General features: G+C 43.2%; 1 protein-coding gene across 1 annotated transcript in view; it reads right to left on the reverse strand.

The window, feature by feature from the left end:
- The window catches only part of LOC309584632 (E3 ubiquitin-protein ligase UHRF2-like), a 377,453-nt gene that overhangs the window by 68,415 nt on the left and 287,271 nt on the right, over positions 1 to 21,767 (reverse strand). Inside the window, exons 7-9 of the mRNA XM_082300767.1 lie at positions 21,562 to 21,685; positions 21,110 to 21,217; positions 16,605 to 16,709 (exon numbers count right to left, since the gene is read on the reverse strand). Coding sequence (XP_082156893.1) covers positions 16,605 to 16,709; positions 21,110 to 21,217; positions 21,562 to 21,685 — 337 coding nt within the window. The remainder of the gene's footprint in view (positions 1 to 16,604; positions 16,710 to 21,109; positions 21,218 to 21,561; positions 21,686 to 21,767) is intronic.

A 21,767-nucleotide genomic window follows, 5' to 3' on the forward strand; every position in this document is an offset into this window, starting at 1 on the left:
CTTTCAGATTCACAAAAATAATTCTTGCACTTTCTCAGATAATATGCCCATTATAGTTAAGTATCAAGAGGACCATCAGAAGATTTGCAGTTTTAACATAACCAACACTAAATTTAAGTACTATAGTTAATGAATTTTAAATCAGGTAATGGAAGTAATGGAAGTACTTGTCACTAAAATACTAGGTTAAACATTCACAAGAGAGATATTCACATACAAAATTGTATGTAAGAATATTTTACATATGAAGCTAAATTTTATTTGACATAATATTACTTTTTCAAAGTACAACCTTATTCCTTTTCAATTTTGAGGCCCAATCTTGTATTGAGGCAACTTGTTATTACCAAGTGTTCCAAACCTTCAGGTGGGCAATGTCCCTCACAAGTCAATGTTTGCAGGATCATGAGCTTCCAAATGTGAATAATAAAAAAGACAAAACTGGAAAGTCAAACAGTGAATGCTATTTCCTGAAGTATATCTTTGAAACTACTCTTACCCCAATGGTAAACTGTTCAAAAAGAGAACATTAAAGAGGTAGCATTTTGGCAGGTTTGAAAGAGACTATAAATATACAGTAAAATGTTCTTAAAAATATATTTATTTCATAGAGTTTATCAAAATATTTAGGCTGGAAGGGACCTCCTTAAGTGTCTAAGTCCAACCCTCACTCAAAACAGATGTAGTTAGAGCAGGTTGCTCAGGGCTTTGTCCAGTCAAGGTTTGGATATCTCCAGGCATGGAGATCCCATAACTTCTTCAGGCCCCTGTCCTAGTGTATGAGGAATTTTTTTTCTTATACCTAACTGGAATATTCCATATTCCAACTTGTCTCCATTGTGTCTCATCCTTCCACTGTGCACCTCTAAAAGTCTGTCTGTTTTTTCTATGTGCTCCCAATACATAGCTGAAGACAGCAATAAGACCTCCCAGAACCTTCTATTTTTTACAGCTGAACAAATCCAGTTCTCTCCATGTATGTCATGTGTTTCAAACCCTTGATCAGCTTGGTGACCCTCCATTGGACTTGCTCCATTATGTCTCTCTTGTATGTCCAAGTCACAGGCTTTTTTTTTTTTTTTTTTTTTTCCTGACCTCTTTAAAATTAAAATTGATGTATTTAACTTTAGAGGTATTATGACTCCAAAAGAGGAGGCATCTATCTAAATTGATAACAGTAAAAGCAATGACCAGGACAGAACTTGAAGTATATCACTTGATATATGTTATAAATAAAGTATGTAATTCGTGCTATTATGTATAAAACTGGAATGTAATCAAACCATGTAGAGACCCAGTTTCAAAATCCTGGCTGAGAGAAAAATTTCACAACACCAAAAGTAGTTCTCTCACAATAAGTGAGGATTTCACCTAGGTGGGGTTGGATCTTATCACCGAGACATTTGCACCATGACGACTTGATCACCACACTCTGATATCTACATCGCATCTGATAAGGAATCAGACATTCCGGGAACTAAAAATAACTGTTCCAAGAACCAGAGATGGCCCATCCATCACCAGAAATGGCCCACTCATCACCCAGGATGGACAATTCATCAGACCCAGGAAAGGCTTTGTGCAGCCCAACTCCGGGACAAGAAAACTTCATGAATACAAGAAGAATAGAATTAATTCGGACTCTACCCAAAAACTGTATAAGAAGGGACCAGCCGAAGCAGCAGTCGTGAACTTGGGAGGTCTGGTGCGATAGAGATCAGATCTATGCGTGTTCACCCAGCTCCAACCCCGGGCTCGGTGCTGCTTTTCTCGATCGTGGCTTTTGAAACCGATATTTCAGTCTCATAATAAATGTTATTTCTTTATAAATTTTGATTGGGCACTCTGTTTATCTTAGTTTGGTGACCCTGACGTGATCCGATTTGGGGTACCGCGGACCCCTTTTTTCCCAGGAGGTGCCCCGCTAATTTTTCTAGCGGTCTGGCCGGACAAGGGACCCCGCGGACCAATCGGATCGATGAACCTAATTTAAAGTGGCACCTCGATTGAGAAAAGGAAATAAAATGAGCTCTCCGGGAACTCGGGGGGGACCCAGGGTGGGATCCCCAAAGCCGCGGCAGGGTAATTCACTCCTAAAAATCTACGTGCACGAAGAATCCACGCAGGAAAAATGGACCGTAAGTATTGCGTGGTTGAGTGGGAGCGGCCGAGCGTGTGCGAGATGTGATATTATCACGAAGCCAGTGCGGACCCCAAGATCGCAGTTCCTCTCTTCGGTGAGGGAAGAGGTCCGTCACGGGGGAAGCGAAAGAAAAACCTAATTCTTTTCCACATGTCAAGCCTGAATAAACCAAGAAATTCGGGGGATCAGCCGTGGACGGCTAGGGGGAAGGGTACGTCCTTTATAGAGTTCAAGGACTGGTAAGTCCCCTAGTCTCGGACATATTATAGTCCAGGTAAAAGTCAGTATTTTGAGAGCAGTTACCGGAGGAAAACCCCCAGGGCGGTCCCCTGCGAGGGCTACTAGACCGGTGACAAATTAAATACAAATTCAAAACTGTACCGAATTCGGAAATTTAGAGGACCCTTCACAAAATCCAGGTAAGGTACGCTAGCGAAGTAATTTTTTTTTTTCTTTCTTTCTTTAAGATGGGACAGAAAACGAGTAAAATCCCGAGAAAACCCCAAAAAAATTCAGGGGGTGGGAAGGAACAAGGGATACCTGAAATCCCGAGAGATAGTCCCTTAGGCTGGATACTAGAGCACTGGGGAGACTGTCCTGAAAGGAGAAATAAATCCAAGGAAAAAATGGTTTATTTCTGTATGGAAGTATGGGAGGGCAAATAAATCAGGGAACATGTAATTTGGCCTATTTTTGGCACTTTCGAAAAGTGGATGTGCCAAGCTTTAAGTAATTATATAAATACTAGGACTCCACCGGGAAAAGAGGAGGAAGAATATGCTAAGATGTGGGCGTCTGCTCGAACCGAGCTACTCCCGATAAAAATACAACAGGGGCCTGCCACCCTGAATGGGACATGGGACCCCTTAGACAACCTCCCGCCCCCATATTTGGTCCCTCCACACCCACCCGTGCCGGCACAAGCTCCTCAAATGGACGGTGCCGCGGCGATACCGGGACAAGTACCGGTATCACAAATTTATCCCCAGCTCCAACCCTTGCCTTCACCGCCACCTGGGGGAAATGAAAATCCCCCCACCCCCACACCGGGAGCCTACTCCCCCCCTTCCAGCAGAACACGTTTTCAAGCAAAGAAAGCCAGCGGAGATCACGGGGAGGGGGAGGGAGAAAAGCATAAGCTGCTTCCCCTGAGAGAGGTGCCAACTGCACCAGGTGTTATAGGGTTCGTAAACGTGCCCATTAACACGGGTGATGTGAGGGCTTTCAAGACAGAGATGGGAAAATTAATGGATGATCCCCTAGGGGTGGCAGACCGGCTGGATGAATTTCTGGGAAACAGTATATATTCATATGATGATATATGCGCAATACTAAGGTCCCTATTCAACACCGAGGAACGGGAAATGATTAAACAAGCAGGGATACGGGGATGGGAACACAGGAATCCACAGGGAACACCAGGCAGTCAGAAATGGCCAAGCCAAGACCTGGAGTGGAATGCTCAGACGGGGGATGGTAGACGAAACATGATAGATCTGAGAAACATAGTAATACAAGGGATACGGGAGGCAGTACCCAGAGGGCAGAATCTGAGTAAAGTGTTTGGGGAATGCCAGGGAAAGGATGAAACACCCACGGAATGGCTAGAAAGATTGAGGTGAAATTTACAAATGTACTCAGGGACTGACCCTAATTCACCGATTGGGGAAGTTCTATTAAAAACACAATTTGTTGCAAAATCCTGGGAGGACATATGGAGGAAACTTGAGAAAATTGATAATTGGCAGGAGAAGAATTTACAGGAGTTGCTCCGAGAAGCTCAGCGGATGTACATGAGGAGAGATGAGGAAAAACAAATGGCACAAGCGAAGGCGCTAGTGGCAGCAGTTAGGGAGGTGCAGAAGCAGGAACGCCCAAAGGACACAGTAAGCCCAGGACAGGGCTCCAAGCTTCAGAGGAACCGGGTCCCTCCCCCGCAACAGAACCAAGACAGCCGGAGAAACCTTCTGGAGTGCTTTTACTGTGGGAGGAGAGGCATTTTAAGAAGGATTGTAGGAAAAGGATGAAAGATGAAAAAATCTTTCAAGAGGATTAGGGGTGTCAGGGGCTCCTCAATCTAGGGTCCAGAACATCCAGAGAGCCCTTGATAAAATTAAAAGTCGGACCCCTGAAGCAAGAACTAATTTTTTTTAGTAGACTCAGGAGCTGAACAGACCACGGTTCAGCAACTGCCGAGCGGACGTAAAAAAAGTAAAGATACTCAAATAGTGGTCGGGGCAAAGGGGGAACCCTTTAAAGTTCCGGTTATTAAAGATGTAGAATTTGAATCTGAAACCAGGATATGCCTAGGGAATGTGTTATTGGTTGAAGAGGCAGACTACAATCTGTTGGGAAGAGATTTGATGGTGGCTTTGGAGGTAAGCTTGATTGTTCAAGAGTCACAGCTTATGGTGAGTTTATACAAACTAACCATAGAGGATGAAAATAAGGTTAATCCAAAAGTCTGGTATACTAAAGGAGAGGCTGGCAAAATAGAAATGACACCCATTCACATTGAAATTGAAAGACCAGAAGACCCGATCAGAGTTAAACAATACCCTCTCCCTGTAAAAGGGAGAAAGGGACTGAAACCAGTGATAGATGAACTAATAAAGAAAGGGACTCTGGAGCCTTGTATGTCCAGACATAACACTCCTATTCTGGCAATACAGAAATCAGACGGCAGTTATAGACTTGTACAGGATCTGAGAGCAGTAAATGCGAGAACTAAAACACTATTCCCCACAGTCCCTAACCCATACACTTTATTAAGTCATGTCTCCCCCTCAGATACCTGGTATAGTGTAATAGACTTAAAAGATGCCTTTTGGACTTGTCCTCTAGCAGAGGAAAGTCGAGACTATTTTGCTTTTCAATGGGAAGATCCTGAGACCCACCGGAAACAACAGCTCAGGTGGACCTCCTTGCCTCAGGGGTTTGTAGACTCACCGAACCTGTTTGGCCAGGCTCTTGAACAATTGCTCAGCCAATTTGAACCTATTCAATGAACCAAGCTACTCCAGTATGTAAATGACTTGCTAGTAGCTGGACCAACAGAAAAAGATGTAAGAGAAGCCACTATAAAGTTGCTAAACTTCCTAGGGGACAAAGGGTTAAAAGTCTCCAAGTCAAAACTTCAGTTCACTGAACCCGAGGTAAAATACCTGGGACATTGGCTAACGAAAGGAAAAAAGAAATTAGATCCTGAAAGGGTAGCAGGTATTGTGGCTCTGCCTCCGCCTGGTACAAAGAGAGAAATCAGGCAGTTACTAGGACTCCTAGGGTACTGCAGACAATGGATTGAGAGCTATAGTGAGAAGGTGAAATTTCTATATGAGAAACTAATCACCGACAGGATAAAGTGGACAGAGCAAGATGAAAAAGAATTTAAAGAATTAAAGGAGGCCCTAATAACAGCCCCAGTCTTGAGTCTTCCAGATGTGAAGAAACAGTTTCAATTATTTGTGGATGTCAGCAACCACACTGCCCATGGGGTCTTAACTCAAGATTGGGCAGGAGTTAAGAAACCAATAGGATATATGTCAAAGCTGTTGGATCCAGTAAGCAAAGGATGGCCTACATGCTTGCAGGCAATAGTAGCTGTGGCACTGATGGTAGAAGAAGCAAAAAAAGTGACCTTTGGGGCACCTTTAATTGTATATACTCCTCATAGTGTCAGGAACCTGCTGCAACAAAAAGCTGATAAATGGCTTACTGATGCTAGGCTCCTGAAATATGAGGCAATATTGGTCCATTCTCATGATTTAGAACTGCGGACAACTACAGCACAAAACCCTGCCGTTTCTGTATGGGGGGGGGGGGGGGTCTCAGAGACACCAACTCATAATTCTGCTGAAATAGTAGAACTACAAACAAAGATAAGACCGGATCTGGAGCAAGAAGAACTGGAAGGAGGAGAGAAATGGTTTGTGGACGGCTCAGCAAGAGTAGTGGAAGGTAAAAGAAAGTCAGGATATGCGGTGATAGATGGAAAGACAGGAGAAGTGGTGGACTCAGGACCTCTAAGTGCTAGTTGGTCAGCTCAAGCATGTGAATTGTATGCAGTGTTAAGAGCTCTGAAAGGATTGAAAGGAAAAAAGGGAACTATTTTTACAGATTCCAAGTATGCATTTGGTGTGGTACACACTTTTGGGGAAATTTGGGAAGAGAGGGGGCTAATTAACACCAGAGGGAGAGGATTAATCCATGGGGAAATAATAAAACAGATCCTAGAAACTGTCAGAGAGCCAGAGGCGATCTCAATAGTGCATGTTAAGGGACACCAGACAGGGATGCAGTTCCGGACCCGAGGAAATAATTTAGCTGATAAAGAAGCAAAAAATGCAGCATTATTAAAGGTAAGTACCCCGGAGGTCGAGCAAGGAGAACCCAAAGAATACCCCCCACAACCCTCCAAAAAGGAGATTGAAGATTACCTAAAAATCGGAACAAAACAAGAAGAAGGTAAGTGGAGGTTACCTGATGGGAGGGAGCTACTGTCAAAGGAATATAGTAGGAAAATTCTAAAAAGACTACACCAGCAAACTCATTGGGGGGCAAGGGCCCTAGCAGAACAATTTTTAAAATTTTTCGGACGTAAGGGCATTTATGAATTAGCAAAGCAGGAGGTACAGGGGTGCATGATATGCCAGAGAATAAACCGGGCTAACTCCCGGCAGGCAGTACTGGGAAGTTATCCTGCTGCTCATCGGCCTTTCGAAAGGATCCAAATAGATTTTACTGAGCTTCCTAAAGTCGGAATATATAAAAATTTGTTGGTATTAGTTGATAAACTAACCCACTGGGTGGAGGCTTTCCCTACCTCAAGGGCAACAGCCCAGACAGTTTCAAAGATATTATTGGAAGAAATTATACCCCGATATGGTATAATAGACTACATAGATTCGGATCAAGGGACACATTTCACCTCTAAAATTATTAAGCAATTGACTGAGGCACTAGGGATTCGATGGCAATATCATACCACTTGGCACCCCCCGAGCTCAGGCCAGGTCGAGAGAATGAACCAAACTCTAAAAGTACAATTATCAAAATTAATGTTAGAAACAAAAATGTCCTGGATAAAGTGTCTTCCCTTAGCCCTCCTAAACATCCGAACTATGCCCCACTCAGAGACAGGGCTGTCACCCTTTGAGATGCTGTATGGGATGCCTTATGAACACGGAATGCCAGTAGGGCATCCAGGGATAGAGGATGGACAAATCCATCCTTATCTGACAGCAATCAATAAAAATTTACAGGAGTTAAGGAAACGGGGGCTGGTGACACAACATTTTCCCCTGGGATTTGCTATCCACAAGATACAGCCGGGGGACAAAGTTCTTATAAAAACATGGAAGGAAACCCCTCTCACTCCTCACTGGGACGGTCCATTTCTTGTCCTCCTCACTACAGACACAGCAATTCGAACGGCAGAGAAAGGCTGGACGCACGCTTCTCGAGTGAAGAAAATCGAAGTCCAGGAAGGAACACCTGAGTGGAGGATCACCTCTTCACCAGGAGATTTAAAAATAAAATTTCACAGACCCAACAAATGACCGGAAGGGATCAGATAAGTTGTAATGTAATTGGTTGTGAATGTTATCCCTTTGTCTCTTTCAAGTGTGAATATTGTAACGAAATTTGGGTTGTTCATTGTCGCAGAGGGGATAGGCCCAGAGGCCTGTGTACAAAGTGTTTAGAGGAGGAGCAAGACCTGACTAGCCAATACTTAACCCTTGCTACTAATGTAGGGAAATTGGAACTAGACTCCCCTGAGTGGTACACCATATATAAATACGGGGTCAGGGGAAAATTGGATGCACAAGCAGAAATTCTAACAGTCGAGTGCCAGAAAACAATCAAAGTACCTTGCGGATCAGACACAATAAAGCTCTCTAGGTGGAACGTATATAAGAGAAGGTATGCTATTCGGTCCAGCCATAGGACTCCAGAAGAGTATTCCTGCTGCCGAGAAGATGGCTTACCTCACCACTGGCTGCACTCCAGTGGGCGAAGGCAAAGGCAGAGGGATACACCTATGGGGGTTCCTGATGGTTCTGAGCCTGACCATATGCCTAACACTTAATACACCACTAGAGGGTTTGTCCCCCAAAGAAGGCCGAAAAGCTGGCAGTCTTTGTGAACTGTGTCAGCAGGTCCTCCTAAAGGAACAGGAGACACATCAGAGCCCAGAGAACTGCAAGAGAAATAGCAAACATTGTGATCTGAATGGCACTCGATTTCAAATTTGTGAATTTAAAGGAAGAATTAAATGCTTATCTCGAAATGCAAGGTTTAAGAAAAGGAAGTCAGAAGCTCCTCCTTTCAAAAACAGAAACAAATACTCTAGGAGACATAAAAGAAATATAGACCAAATGCCAGTTTCAATCTGTGACCACTGTAATCATACTGTATGGGGTGGAGGGAAGAAAAAATCTATCTTCGTAGCCTATTCTCAAGTCAACAAATTATGTTATGATAATTCAAAATTAAGCATGTGCATGATGGATGGAAAAACTTACTGGGTGGGGAAAAATTTAAGGTACGAAGACAGATCACCCCTCGGCAATGAACCAGTGTTGGGGTTTTAGTTTAGTCTTAGTTTTTTTTCCTGTTAAAGGAATTTTCTCCCATATGCATGTTGCTAGGGGACAAATAGCTGTACTTAAGAAAGACAAAAAGGGGGTGGGGCGGGCCTGGCTACTCCTTTGTCTACACCGGGGTGTGGGGTCAGTTCGCTCTGAGCGTCCGGAGAGAGAAGCTGCAGAGAAAGGAGCTGCTGCTTCTTTCTTTCGGCCGTTTTTTCTTCCTGCTGGAAACAACACCGGGACCCCAAAAGCCGCTTTCCCTGCCCTGCTGGAGGCCGGGCTGTGGCTGCCTTGCCCCGCTGCTGCTGCTTCGAGCTTTCGCTACACTGTAGCTCTGCTCGCCCTGCCTGCCTGGGCCTCCGTGGGGTTTTCCCATCTGGATACATCTCGCCTGCCACCCGGGATTTGTGCTCGTCCCTGCCGCTCTAGCCTGCCGCTCTAGCCTGCCGCTCTAGCCTGCCGTTCCAGCCTGCCGTTCCAGCCTGCTGTTCCTAAGAGTCCGGGATCGGCTGCCCAGGGGTTTGTGAAGCTTTTGTTCCATCCCTTCCCGGGATCCTAAGGCACCAGTGCCGCGTGCTCCCGAGCTTGCTCCGGAGCGCCCCCTGCAGCCGCGGGGGAACCATTGCACCTGCCTTGCTCACCGGGAGCCGCCAGCACCCCTGCCGGCTGCGAGCGGAACTGCACCCAAGGGGAAAGGGCCTGACAGCTGAGAAGGCTGGGACTGGGTTTGTGTTTGCTGTTACTGCCATAGTTGTTGTTGTTTTGTTTGACTGGTTATATACATATATATATATATAGTAAAGAACTGTTATTCCTATTTCCCACATCTTTGCCTAAAGGCCCTTGATTTCAAAATATAATAACTTAGAGGGAAAAGGGGTTATATCTGCCACTTCAAGGGGGGCTTCTGCCTTCCTTAGCAGACACCTGTCTTTCAAAACCGAGACAACCAGTTATACTAGACCTCCTTGAGGAAAATGATGACAGGGCATGCTTGCAATATGATAACACCTTTTGCTTTTCTAAGAACAAGGATGGCATGGACCCAGAACACACTATGAAACAGGTAGCATTAGACCTTAAGAGACAAGAATCAGAAATAAGAAAAAAGAGAATAGAACAAGAGATACTATTGGCATTAAGCAAACAATACGACTTACTAGAAAAGCAGTATGATTGGGAATGGCCAGCCCCTAACACTAACTTGTTCATAGACCTGATGTAAGAAATTGCTACTGAGTTAGGTTTATCCAACTGTTGGATATGTGGGGGGCTAAAATCAGCAGAAAAATGGCTTTGGAAGGGTGAAGGCTTAGCTCCAGAATAACTTCTAAAAAGAGATAAAAATCAGTTCTCAAAGACTACACAGAGTCCTGAAGGCTGGATTCTAGACCAACGAGTAATAGGAATAATTTGCATCAGCAGGGAAGGAAATGAATATACTGAGGTTGTGGGATACACCCCATGTATATCCACCCTAGCAATATATTCAAATAACAAAAGTAAAATCTGGCAACCAGAACCCCCTGCAGGATATTGGAGTCAAGAAAGAAAAGCAAATTGTGATTGGAATAGTCGAGTTAACCTTTGCTGGTACAAGCAATCCGGAGCTAACCCTTACCAATCCTTAGAAGACTTAAAAGAGTATTGGAAAGAACCAGAAAATACAAGAATAAAATGGAAAGCCCCTGATGGTATATACTGGATATGTGGCAAAAAGGCATACAGCGAACTGCCCAGCAAATGGAAAGGTTCATGCACTCTAGGTATGATTTGACCTTCTTTCTTTACACTCCCCAGATCAGAAAGTGGCCTGTTAGGAGCCCCTCTATATGAAACCTTAAGCTGAAAGAAAAGGGGGATAAAGAAAACACTACCTATAGCAGGTGGGAGTCAAAAATGGGGTGAAGAAGAATGGCCCGCAGAAAGAATAATCCAATATTATGGCCCAGCAACATGGGCACAGGATGGGAGCTGGGGGTATAGAACCCCTGTCTATTTACTCAATCGGCTCATAAGGCTCCAAGCTGTAGTAGAAGTGGTTTCAAATCATACCTCGGATGCACTAGAACTGTTAGCTAAACAACATTCTCAGATGCAGGCTTTTGTGTACCAAAACTGAATTGCATTAGACTATTTGTTAGCTGAGGAAGGAGGAGTCTGTGGCAAGTTCAATGAATCAGAATGCTGCATAGAGATTGATGACTATGGAGAGACCATCAGGGACCTCGCAGCTGAGATCAAAAAGGTGGCACATGTTCCAGTCCAAAAATGGAATTCCATCTTACAAGCATCTTTGTGGGAACAATTATTTGATGGTACATGGTGGAAGAAAGCAGCATTCTTCATACTTTGTTCAATGGCTGGGGTGATATTCATACCCTGCATGATACCATGTTTTATTAGATTAATACACTCAGTAGTACAAGGTATGCAAATAGCTGCGATGCCCATGGACCCGGAACTAGCTGCTGGAGGATTAGGCAAAAACAATAAAATCTCTAAAATCATGGAATTAAAAGAAGAAGCAAATAGTAAAGCTTCCAAGGTTCTGATAAAGTTTGAAAAGCAGATTAAGGAGGAAAAGCTAGAGTTACAAGAAAAACTAAATAGCTATGACTAAAAAGAATTATTTTGTTTGAATTTTCATACCTTTATGTTTGTAGTAAGTATTTGATGATAGTATTTCTATTTTTAAGTAACAAAAGGTAGCACGAATGTAGAGGGATTCTTTGTGGAATATAGGATACCCCAGGAGGGCTTGGGCATCCCAGGGCTGTTGCAGAAGTAACCCTGATGGGGCCTCAGGCTGAAAACAGGCTTGCAAGGCACCTGCTAGCTGGCAGCCTTGAACAGCCTTGGGAAAAGGTATACACTGGTCAGCTCCCCCGCTGCTTAGAGGCTTTCTCATGGGAAAGGGGCGTGAACTTTGGGAAAAACTATAACTTGGTGTAACCGAATAATAAAACTGGAGCACGATGCTCAAATCGTATCGGTGTTCGTATCGTGACTCTGGCTGGATTCCCCTGCTCCCGGGACCCCCCCCCCGCTACACGTGGCGCCCGAACGGCAGGGACCCGGGTGAGTTTTGCTTCAGGCAGGTTCGCTTCAATGCGGTGACTCCGTATTTCATCGTATCGGTGCGGCGGAGCCAGGGGAACCAGAGCGGGTGGCCCCAAAGCCGAGTAAAGCCAGGGGCCCGGTCTCGAAGCAGAATAGAAGGCTGGAGGATAAGTCCCGAAGCCGAGTAAAGCCGGGGGCTAAACCTCGAAGCTGAGTGGCCGGAGACCGTATTTTCGCGCGCCCGAGCGAATACCCGCAGCACGGAAGCTATGGATTATGAGGCGGGGACTCGACTCCTAGCTAGCCTACTCTCTAGGAGAGGTGAGATTGTGAAAGACCGAGATCTGAATGCCCTCATTACGTGGGCCCGGGAACATGGGTGTGTGGAATACACTTCGCGTTTGTTCTCAGTCGAAGCGTGGGGGGAAGTTGGATATAAATTGTGGCTGTCCACGATTGAGGGTGGAAAGGAAGCTAAAGAAGCTAAAGCCCTCGGCTTAACCTGGAGGGCAGTAACTAGCACTCTCGCAGAGACGAACACAGAGAGGACAGTGGCTGCGGCTGCCATAGAGGCTTTAGGGAGTAGCAGCTCTGGGAAAGGAACAGACGGGGGTCTTATGGAGCGGCGGCCAGAGACCGGAGCGGAGTCCAGGGTAGCACGGTTCTTCGGGCTGGCTGCGAAAAGATCGATTAAAGGCACAGCAGCACCCGTCCGCTCACTGCGGGAGTTGCTGGACTCAGCAGGGCAGGATGTTCTCCCTCCGACGACCGAGAGAGAAATGGCTGCGAAAGAAGGAGCAGAGCCGCCCGACTCAGGGGGCGGGGCACAGACGGGCCAAGGAAACACAGGCAGTCCTGCTGTCCTGCCGAAAGCGGCAGAGCAACAGAGAGGTCCTAAAACCCAGCCAAAAGCGGCAGAGAGTAAACCCCCCCCCCCCCCCCCGCCAAACAGCGGGACGTCCGGCAGCAGCGCGGCTTCTGCGGTTTCATCTCCTGCAAAACCAAAGCCGGCCGGGGTGGCCCGGAAGCAGCCCCGGGACGGGGAGAAACATCAAGAACTGATACAAAAAGTAATCAAAAAGCTTGCTGACTTATCTACACAAAGCATTTTGCAGTCTATCTTTACAGCAGATGTCCTGTGTTCAAAGGACTACATCAGCATCGCACAATTGTTGTTGTTAACCGCTTCTTAGTTCCTGCTCTGGGAGCGAACGTGGAAGCAGCTAGCACAAGAAGAAGCTAGCAAACATCAAGGTGACACACAAGACCCACTGTATGCACTCCAAGCTGACATGCTAACTGGGAGCGGAGCTTACGGGACAACAGTAACACAGCTGACCATGCCCGTAGTCATCCGTCAGTTGTCACAGACTCTTGCCCACAAAGCCTTGTTGTCAGTACCTGAAAAGAAGAAGTCTCCCCGGTATGCAGCAGTCCGACAGGGGCTGTCAGAGCCATATGGTCAGTTCATCGACCGTTTGTCAGCAGCCTTAAAGGATGCAACTGAGCTCTCTGAAGAGCTCCAAGAGCAAATGTTCCGAACACTTGTCTTTGAAAATGCTAATAGGCAAACTAAGACAATTCTTGCCACGCTGCCCCAAGGAGCAGGTGTAGACGAGATGCTCATACGTGCTACCCGTGCGGAACAGTCATCTCAAACAGCTGCCTTTACTGCAACACTGCAGAATGTCCTGCAACAACAGGGACAATTCATCGCCGCAGCACTGACCAGAGGGGTGCCCAGCAAGTGGTGCCGTGCTACAGGACCCCGAAGCCAGAAGGTGCAGTCAGCATCAGCTCCTGAGGAAAGTGATGCCACTACCATAACAGCTGGAACTCTGGGACCTCCATCCCAAGAAGCCTTGGGAGAGGCTGCAGACGTGGCTGATTGAAGGAGCTGAGGACTTGCCAGATCCACCACTCTCCGTAGCAGGAGAGATAACGAGACCCTGGGGTGAATCTAACAACTGCCCTAGGTGGTTGCTAGTGACTTGTAGTGGGTGTCGGGGAACCCTCTCCAAAGGCGAAACCAAGAAGGAGAGTTGCATAAATTTTTGGGTATAGCACCAGACACAGAGGTAGAGTGAGAAATTGTTTTTTGACTGTCTGGAGACAGGAACATTAGCGGACATTTTCAATCAGCTGTCCACCCATTTAGATCAAGTGAAGGCAGTCAATTTGGCTAGCATCTATGTTGTTACCTGGTGTTTTGGCAGCCAGGGCTCATGCTATTTTGCATAAACTTGCTTGCTGGGAGAGGGATAAGTTAAACATAACTTCGCAGATGCTTGGTGAGTTAAGCGTAGATGTTACTAGTGTTAGACATACAGTATTACAAAATCGAGCAGCCCTTGATTTTCTACTACTAGCTCACAGCCACGGCTGCAAAGAGTTCCAGAGTATGTGCTGTATGAATCTTTCTGACCACTCTGTCCCAATTCACAAGCACCTCTCTAACCTCCAGAGGGGCCTACACATCTTTCAGGAGACAGACGACCTGATTGGAGATTGGCTTAAGGGTCTGGGTATCACCAGATGGCTGTGTACCTTGGTAGTAGAAGGCTGCCGATTGATATTTGTAGTTATATTAGGTTTAATAATACTTGGGTGTATTTTTTTGCCTTAAAGCAGGGCTGCGAAAAATCATCGACCAGACCTGGGTTGCCCAAAAAGAAAATGGGAGATGTGTAGAGGGATTCCTTGTGGAATATAGGATACCCCAGGAGGGCTTGGGCATCCCAGGGCTGTTGCAGAAGTAACCCTGATGGGGCCTCAGGCTGAAAGCAGGCTTGCAAGGCACCTGCTAGCTGGCAGCCTTGAACAGCCTTGGGAAAAGGTATACACTGGTCAGCTCCCCCGCTGCTTAGAGGCTTTCTCATGGGAAAGGGGCGTGAACTTTGGGAAAAAGCATAACTTGGTGTAACCGAATAAAACTGGAGCACAATGCTCAAATCGTATCGGTGTTCGTATCGTGACTCTGGCTGGATTCCCCTGCTCCTGGGACCCCCCCCCCCGCTACACACGAATTAATGTTTTCATATAAAAAAGGGGGGGAATTGTTATAAATAAAGTATGTAATTCATGCTATTATGTATAAAACTGGAATGTAATCAGACCATGTAGAGACCCAGTTTCAAAATCCTGGCTGAGAGAAAAATTTCACAACACCAAAAGTAGTTCTCTCACAATAAGTGAGGATTTCACCTAGGTGGGGTTGGATCTTATCACCGAGACATTTGCACCATGACGACTTGATCACCACACTCTGATATCTACATCGCATCTGATAAGGAATCAGACATTCCGGGAACTAAAAATAACTGTTCCAAGAACCAGAGATGGCCCATCCATCACCAGAAATGGCCCACTCATCACCCAGGATGGACAATTCATCAGACCCAGGAAAGGCTTTGTGCAGCCCAACTCCGGGACAAGAAAACTTCATGAATACAAGAAGAATAGAATTAATTCGGACTCTACCCAAAAACTGTATAAGAAGGGACCAGCCGAAGCAGCAGTCGTGAACTTGGGAGGTCTGGTGCGATAGAGATCAGATCTATGCGTGTTCACCCAGCTCCGACCCCGGGCTCGGTGCTGCTTTTCTCGATCGTGGCTTTTGAAACCGATATTTCAGTCTCATAATAAATGTTATTTCTTTATAAATTTTGATTGGGCACTCTGTTTATCTTAATATATCAGAGGGTTGTGCTGCCATTCAGAGGGATCTCAACAGACTTGAGAAATGGGCTGAGAGCAATCTCATGCAGTTCAACAAAAGGAAATAATAAGTCTTGCACCTGGAGGAAAGTAACCCCAGGCACCAGTACACACTGGGGGCCCAACAGCTGGAACGCAGCTTGGCAGGAAAGGCCCTTGGATTCCTGGTGGAGACCAAGTTGACCGTGAGCTAGCAACATATCCTTGTGGCAAGAAAGGCTAATGATATCCTGGGCTGCACAGTGTTGCTAGCAGATGGAGAGAGGTGATTCTTCCTCTCAGAACTGGTGAGGCCAGTTCCTGTGTCCAGTTCTGGGCTCCTCAGTACAAGAGAGACATGGACATACTGGGGGGAGTCCTGACAAAGGGCCACTAAGATGATTAAGGGATTGGAGCACCTCACATATGAGGAAAAGCTGAGAGACCTGGGACTTTAGTCTAGAGAAGAGAAGACTCGGGGGGGAAGTTTCATCAATGTGTACAAATATCTGAAGGGAGGGTGCAAAGAAGGCAGAGCCAGGCTCTTTTCAGTGGTGCCAGGTGACAGGACAAGAGGCAATGGGCACAAACTGAAACACAGGTGGTTCTGTCTGAAACACTTTTTTACTATGAGTGTGCTTGAAAACTGAAACAGGGTGCCCAGAAAGATTGAAGTTCCTATACATAGATATATTCAAAAGCTGACTAGACACAGTCCTTCTCTAAGTAACTCTGCTTGAGCAGGGATATTGGACTAGACCCTCTCAAAAGGTCCCTTTTGATCTCAATGATTCTGTTGTTTTGTGACTTGTGAGATAGAAGATTTCAAATGATAATAAATTCTGACTATATAATCCCATTGAAACTTGATTTCCATAAATATTTTTAAATTCATATATAATTAATATGAGACTAAGAATATTATTTAAGAAAAAAGTATTTTTAAAAATTATTCTAAAAATAGTAACACAGAGAAAATAAGATATTGGGTAGCAGCAATTTTTGCATACTCATATTTTCATAAGTATTAATTTTAGGATCAGCAACAGACACCACTCTTTATTGTTATAAACTTTAAAATAGTATATTAGTGATTTGACTAAATGACATACCACTTCATCTTCAAATCCTCCAGCTAGTACAAGTGAATAAGCTCCATCGTTACTGCGTCCATGAATTCCACCAACATGAGGTCTGTGAACACCTGCTTCACTCACCTCAAGTATTAAAAAAGAACAAATTTTAAAATAACTTTTTGAAACAGCTGGCCTTCTGCTATAATTTTTCTGCTTAAAAATTATTTCTATAAGTATGCTTGTGTAACAGGATTGACATGAAAGGAAATAATTTTATGATTTGATTGTTTGAGTGTTTTTAAGGAAAAAAAAACACAAAAGAAAGGACATCCAATGAAAAGAAACAACAGTATAGAACAGTGCTGATACAAAGATGAATAGGTAGACTTTGCCCCTTAGTAAAAAGTCTTCATAATTCTTGCTATAAGCAACATTATAGACCAGATTCATAATTGCTTAGACCAACTCTAAGAAGATACATATTATCTTCTAATTCAGTAGTATTTTAAATTTGTGTAAATAATTATGCAAGAAAGATCATAGTGAGCAAAATTTTTTTGTGAAAATTATGTCAAGTATTGTTAAAAGTTAACCAGCTCAGGAAAATACAATCACATTTACAGCCCGTCTTCATCTCTGAACATTTTCTCTTTTTCCAGTTCTGCCCAATCCCTCTACTTCCCCACACACTTTTATGCAATTTTATAAGATTTTATATTGCCATAAGAATATGAGTCGTCAAGCTGCATCAAACCAGAGTTCCAGCTAGCCAAATATTCTGTCTCTGACAATGAATAAAAGCAGATATCCGATCAGTGTGAAAACTATCAAGTGCACAATGATATTTACATGTAAATTTTCTCAGTTTCCAGCTCTGTGTGGCTTAGATTTCCTGGGCCAATGGCATAATCTTTGCATTTCATGGAAGAAAAGTCAGACAATGATTATTAATTTATCTACTTGAGTTATGAACTCTTGCACACTAAGCTTTCACAATGTCCTAAAGGAAAGAGTTCACAGTATTGAACATTTGTTCTTAATCTAGCAACTGATCATTTCATTTGATGGCCCCTCGTTTTGCATCAAAAAAGTACATACAGTTGTTCCCTATTCACCTTCTTCAATTTTAATAGACCTCTGTAGTATAGCATCTTTCATACATGTTTTGTATGAAAGCTATTCCATATCTTTAAGCATCCTTGTTCTTCATAATCATATTGGCTCGCATCTTATTTTCTTAATTGTAGAGGGATTCCTTGTGGAATATAGGATACCCCAGGAGGGCTTGGGCATCCCAGGGCTGTTGCAGAAGTAACCCTGACAGGGCCTCAGGCTGAAGATAGGCTTGCTAGGCACCTGCTAGCCAGCAGCCTTGAACAGCCTTGAGAAAAGGCATACATTGGTCAGCTCCACCGCTGCTTAGAGGCTTTCTCATGGGAAAGGGGCGTGAACTTTGGAAAAAGTATAACGGTGTAAGAGAACAATAAAACTGGAGCACGATGCTCAAATCGTATCGGTGTTCGTGTCGTGACTCTGGCTGGATTCCCCTGCTCCCGGGACACTCCCCCCCGCTACACTTAATAATTCCTAACAGTTGATTTATGTTTCTGACCATTACTGAGCAGAAAAATGCCATTAAAAAATTACCTATTACAAATTCTGTTTCCTAAATGATAATAATTAGCTGAAAGCCCTTTATCGGTGTCTTGGGGTGACCTTATGATGTGTATCCCATATTGCTGCCTATGCCCAGAAATTAATTTTTGTGCCTTTCTATGCCTCCAAACTGAGCCTGAGAGGGGGAAGAGGAAAAAACTGAGCAAAACTTTCTCAAAGCAGTTTGCAGCTCGTTCAAGGTCATATAAAGATAGCAGGTTTTTTTCCCCCCAGCTGCGGCAGGGGAGCGAGGAAGCACCCGGCTTGCTGTTTTCCAGTCAGCTTTTGGCCAGTTGTTGTCAGTTTCTCGTTCTCCAGAGAGAGACTGAGAGTTGGACTTTGCTTTTCCTTCTCTGGAATTCCGGATTTTCTCCCTTTCCTACTGGACTGCTTTCAACCTCAGAGTACATCGGGAGGACTTTCCACCGGGCACAGAGGGCCTGGCCCTGGGTCAAGCCCCAGCTCCGAGGAGACCAAAGGGAGGACTCTAACGCTTTCCCAGGTTTTTCCTCCACAGTGAAAGATTTTACCATTTAACCTTATTTTCCTTTCCCGGGTGTTTGTTAAATAAATAGTTTTATCTTCTTCACTTTCCTTCTAGGGAAATTTTTTTTTTTCCTGAACCTGGTGGGGGAGGGGTGGTTGTGCCTTCTCTCAGAGGATATATTTCTAAATTTGGCCAAACCGGTACAATCGGCTATGAGAAACTGAGGTTTTTTCCCCTCATCTTTACTTAGCATTGTGACTTAACTGTGAGTCATTTTTCAACTTTTCCAGACCATTTATAAACATGTTGAACAGCACAGGCTCTGTTTTCTCGCATTCTATTAACGGTAATTTCATTCATTCCTTCTTTCATTTTCATGAGGTATGTGGAATTTGACTTAAAATTTAGATTTCTGTCCTCTGGATGCTGTATCCAGAAACAGTCCTAAGTCAATTTCCTGGTAGGAAAAAGAGATTTGTAAGCTTTTGAACTACATGGCTAAACATAATATATAATACACCACATTTACATATTCTTAAGAAGCTTGTTGCATGAAAAAAGGAAGAAAACCATGAGACAGCATTTACAATATTTTCCTTCTAAATTCTCATAAATCTGCTAAGAATCCATTTTCATACAAAAGAACAGTTGAGTCAGAAATAAAAGTGTAACGTTTTACACAGAAAAATATTGATCTTTTCAAAAAGTATGTAATTAATACATAGCCATTATTAAATAATTATGTACAAATAATTCTTCTAATATTTACACCCTACATTATAAGTCTTATCTGCTTAATTTTCTGAGAAAACCAAACCTCTTTACTTATAGTCCTGTTTGCAATCAGCACTTGGAAATTCTGGTATCTATTTGATCTATTTCACTAATGGAATCCTTAAAGAGGTGAAATCCTAACCTTTATTCCTGCTCATACTGGCTGATCCAGTAACAATAAAATTTGATACAGAGGTCTTGAGATAAAGGATAGATAAGAATAGGCATTAATTTTCTCAAACAAGTAGATGTGAGAAAAATCAATTAATAATTGACAGTAACACTGCAATTTTACATTAAGAAATTAATTTGCTTTGCTATTCTCTGTATTGATGGAAGTGCTCACATTAGCACCAAAGTAAGATAAGATCCAAGGATATTGTTTAGTATTCAGCTGTTTCACTGTGAATTCTATTAAGGGAGAAACTAAAAACTGTTGGTAAGGGGTAAAACCTCTGCTATTGACCATTTTAGCCTGAAGACTTGCATGTCATACCAACCCCCAAATTATTCAGATATTAATTTTCCATAAGAAAAGAAAGGGGGTTTATATGTACTTTCTCTGGAGGCAATGTGTGGGATGAAGATGCCAGAAAACACATTAGAAAAGGCTTTTGGTTATTGTCATGCCCTTCTTCCCCAACGGGGAAAAAAGTCTCTGGCTATTCTGGCTATGATGAGAATAATCCTGAAATATGTTCTTCTCCACACTGTTCATTCCTGCCCCCTTTGTGCTGACACAGTATTTGTATAGCCACAAAGTGAAAGGATTGGGAAAATTACCCTCCCCCACAAAAGATTGTTTTTCTGATAGATTACATTCCAATATAGTTTATCATATGGCCTGAGAAACATTTGAGACAGAAAATGGAAGGGACAGTGCAAGAAGTGGACATAGCTGGGTGGACTACTTCTTTCAATAGTCAATACTATTCATCAGCCTAAAGGAAGGTACTGATGCCAGTTGTGTATGACCTAAAAGGAACAGGTAATCAATTTATAGTGATACAATCAGAGGTGGCTCTTACCTTGGGAACAGTAGGTTCCAACCCCACCAGAACTTTAGAACCCTCAGTAAAATCTTATTTCTTTCCTGTATTAAGTATGGATAACATGCAAACTAGCACCAAGCCTGGTACCGCAACACATTGGAAGAGAAGTATGCACTGAAACAGGAACTATATTGCACCTGCACAATAGCTGTCAGTGGGGATCCTGACCAGTTAATAAGCATTAGAGACACCATTGGACACAATAAATATTTTCTGAATGCTATAATCTATATCCATAAGTGGAGTAGATCGGTTCATGTTCCATAGCATTAGACTTCTGAAAATATTCAGCTTCCTCTATTTATTTCGGTTGGCAGTTTAACACACAAGATATAAGTCCATCCTAATTATAGCAGGTTCCCCTTTAAAAATAGTAAGTACTATGTTTACAATTGGAATTAAGTTGTATTTTCAAATCCACTATAATTGGCAGTATTTTGAATATTAGAATTTAAAATACACTCTCCATCTTTATTCTTAGTGAATATGACAATTACCAATACACAAATATTTTTGTGTCCAAGACATACCTATTATTTTGATTTATTTCAATTGCAAATTAAAAAACATACCTGAACTCTAAATTTCCAGGTTGTCCCAACAGGGACACCAGGTATAGGACCATAGTGATTAGAAGGGACAATAGTGCATTCCTTAGTGCGACCAACACAAGCCATGCCCTAAAAAACACAGTTGAGAGAATGAATTTTCTAATATTTAAAATAATTTATAAAAGCTGATGCAGATATCAAGACATCCAACCATTATAGTAAACACTTCAAAATATATTAATATTAACATTGTCAACAGATGTTTTAATTAATTAATTATAATGTCTTTATTTACCTCTAGTAATCTTAATAATTCTTTAGAAGTTTTAACTTTCAGTAGACAGTGTACAGGATTCAACATTTCTTTACAGTCTGTTCAATCCTGTACTGAATATTGTGCAATGCATACACATAGTTAGACATGCAACACATGCATGAATGGTGAGCTATTTTTAAATTGTAACACACTCTACCTTGCCCCAGTCTCTCTGTCTTTCAGAACTGGCAGATGGCATCTTTGCTTTCTTTTTACTCTGTTTGAGTTTTTCTCCAGCCTTTATAACTTCATTAGAATCGTTTTTGCATGAAGGACAATACCTAAAATAAAAGTTTCAGTAAATTCTTTATTACTTAGTAATAATAGCAATACATTTCTTCCAAGAAAAGTAGTGTCACATTT

The sequence above is a fragment of the Coloeus monedula genome (genome assembly GCF_965178545.1).
Source record: "Coloeus monedula genome assembly, chromosome: W".
Taxonomy (NCBI): domain Eukaryota; kingdom Metazoa; phylum Chordata; class Aves; order Passeriformes; family Corvidae; genus Coloeus; species Coloeus monedula.